Raw genomic sequence first — 1841 nt, forward strand, 5'->3', positions numbered from 1 at the left:
CCAGTGTCCAGCAGTGGGGAGTGGCAGCCAGCTTCACCACCCAGCAGGGGCTGGCACTGTGATGAAGGCAGTGTGGGTCACACAGGTGGGTGACGTCTGGCCCAGACGTTTGGGAACATAAGGAGTTGTAGCCGAGCTGCGAACAATGTGCCTCTGGGCGCAGAGAACAAGCATCTCGTCCCCCACCTACTGGACCAAAGGTGTGCAAGTCCAGATGTAGTGCCAGGGCTATAGGGAGGTCCCATTGGGCAGGGGGATCTTATAGCCACTCCGGAGGAGCAGAAGGCAGGCGCCCAGCCCCAGGGCCCCCGCCAGGAGCACAGCGCCCAGGGCTTTGAGGAAGGAAGTCCTGGTCCGCGTGAAGGAGCCGGGCGCCATGATGCCGAGCAGGGCTGTGCTGACCGTGAGCGTGTAGAGGATGGAGACGCCTGTGTTGAGGGCGACGATCTTGCCGAACTTGGCAAACGGGGCGATGATGCAGAAGAAGAGGGGCACCGTGGCGATGACTGTGGTGAGGGCACTGGAGACGATGGCCACGCCCACATGCCGCACGGCCTCCAGCGTCCGCCACTGGCGCTGCGAGTGGGCGTCCTGGGGGTAAGTGAAAGAACGCTGGGGCCCCCCGGAAGGGATCACTCCCTGCCTGGGGCTTGGGATGGGGGGTTGGGCCCTGGGAAACACGCACATGCTGTCCAAGGCCAGCCTTGCCCCTGCAGGGCTCTGATTCCACTTTCATAAATATGTGTGTGTTGGGTGGGGGGAGGGTGAGAGGCGGGTAATAACAGCACCTGCTCCGACGGCTCTGCGGGGACATAAAACCCGCTCCCCTGCAGCAGTGCCCAGCGCTGGGCACAGAGTGGGGGCTGGTTAAACATCCCTATGACAACCAGAACACTGATGATCTGCACGGTCAGTCCTCGAACATGGGAGCCCTGATTGGAATTGATTCCTTCTTTTGACCCAGAGCAGCTAAATGTATAACTGATTTAATTTATGTATTTATAAATGTTTCACACCAAAACAATTCCAAACTGGGGAAAACCAAAAACTTTATGAGACCCAGAGCTGGTTTTGGCACTGAGTACATGGGTATGTCTTCCCTAAGCCACAAGGTCCAGTGAGGGTGGGGTGGCCTCAGGGTCACAACTAGAAGGGCTCAGACCTGCTTCCTGGGCTTGAGAATGAGACTGGGAATCAGGGACTCGAGAAACAGGAAGGGCCCTTGGACAGCACCTGGCCCAACTCCTCATGCTCACTTAGGGAGACAAAGCTGGGGGAGTGGACCCGTCCACGGCCCACAATCATGCTGGGTGCAGCTGCCTAAGAGCTCGAGTCCCCTGGTGTGGAGAATGGCCCTGGAAACGGAGGCTCCTGCAACACATGCTGGATGGGAATCGGACACCATGGTGTCCAGCGACCCTTGGGGGTCTTCATCAGTGGCACTGGGGAGGGAGAAGATATCTTAGGGATGGGTGGGGAAGGTGTGGGGCTCACCTCAGCCTGGTGGGGGGGCAGATTCTCTCCAGCCAACAGGTAGCCCTCAACCAGATGGACGCAGTAATCCACGGAGGAGCCGACAAGAATGGACAGGGAGATCGCCTCCACGGCGCCCATCTCCCAGCCGCTCCAGTACATGATGGTCACCACGAGGCACACGATGCCTGCAGGGGGCGGCGGGGAGGTAGCTTGGACCTGGCCCCACCCATACAGCCCTGGAAAGGGGCTGGGCAAATTCAGAGGGTCTCTGGGGAAGGCGATGAAGTCTACGGTAGATCCCTCAACTCTGGTGACTGGCGAGATGAGGAGGGACAGGGCCTGAGAGGGCTGAGGGGGCCTGAAAG

At 59.5% G+C, this 1841-nt stretch overlaps 1 protein-coding gene across 1 annotated transcript in view; it reads right to left on the reverse strand.

Annotated features, from left to right (window-relative positions):
• Nucleotides 1-228: 228 nt before the first annotated feature.
• Nucleotides 229-1841, reverse strand: part of PTCHD2 (patched domain containing 2) — a 36737-nt gene continuing 35124 nt past the window's right edge. The window contains exons 21-22 of the mRNA XM_010849893.1: nt 1495-1661; nt 229-591 (exon numbers count right to left, since the gene is read on the reverse strand). Coding sequence (XP_010848195.1) covers nt 229-591; nt 1495-1661 — 530 coding nt within the window. The remainder of the gene's footprint in view (nt 592-1494; nt 1662-1841) is intronic.

This window comes from Bison bison, unplaced genomic scaffold, assembly GCF_000754665.1.
Source record: "Bison bison bison isolate TAMUID 2011002044 unplaced genomic scaffold, Bison_UMD1.0 scf7180017864289, whole genome shotgun sequence".
NCBI lineage: Eukaryota > Metazoa > Chordata > Mammalia > Artiodactyla > Bovidae > Bison > Bison bison.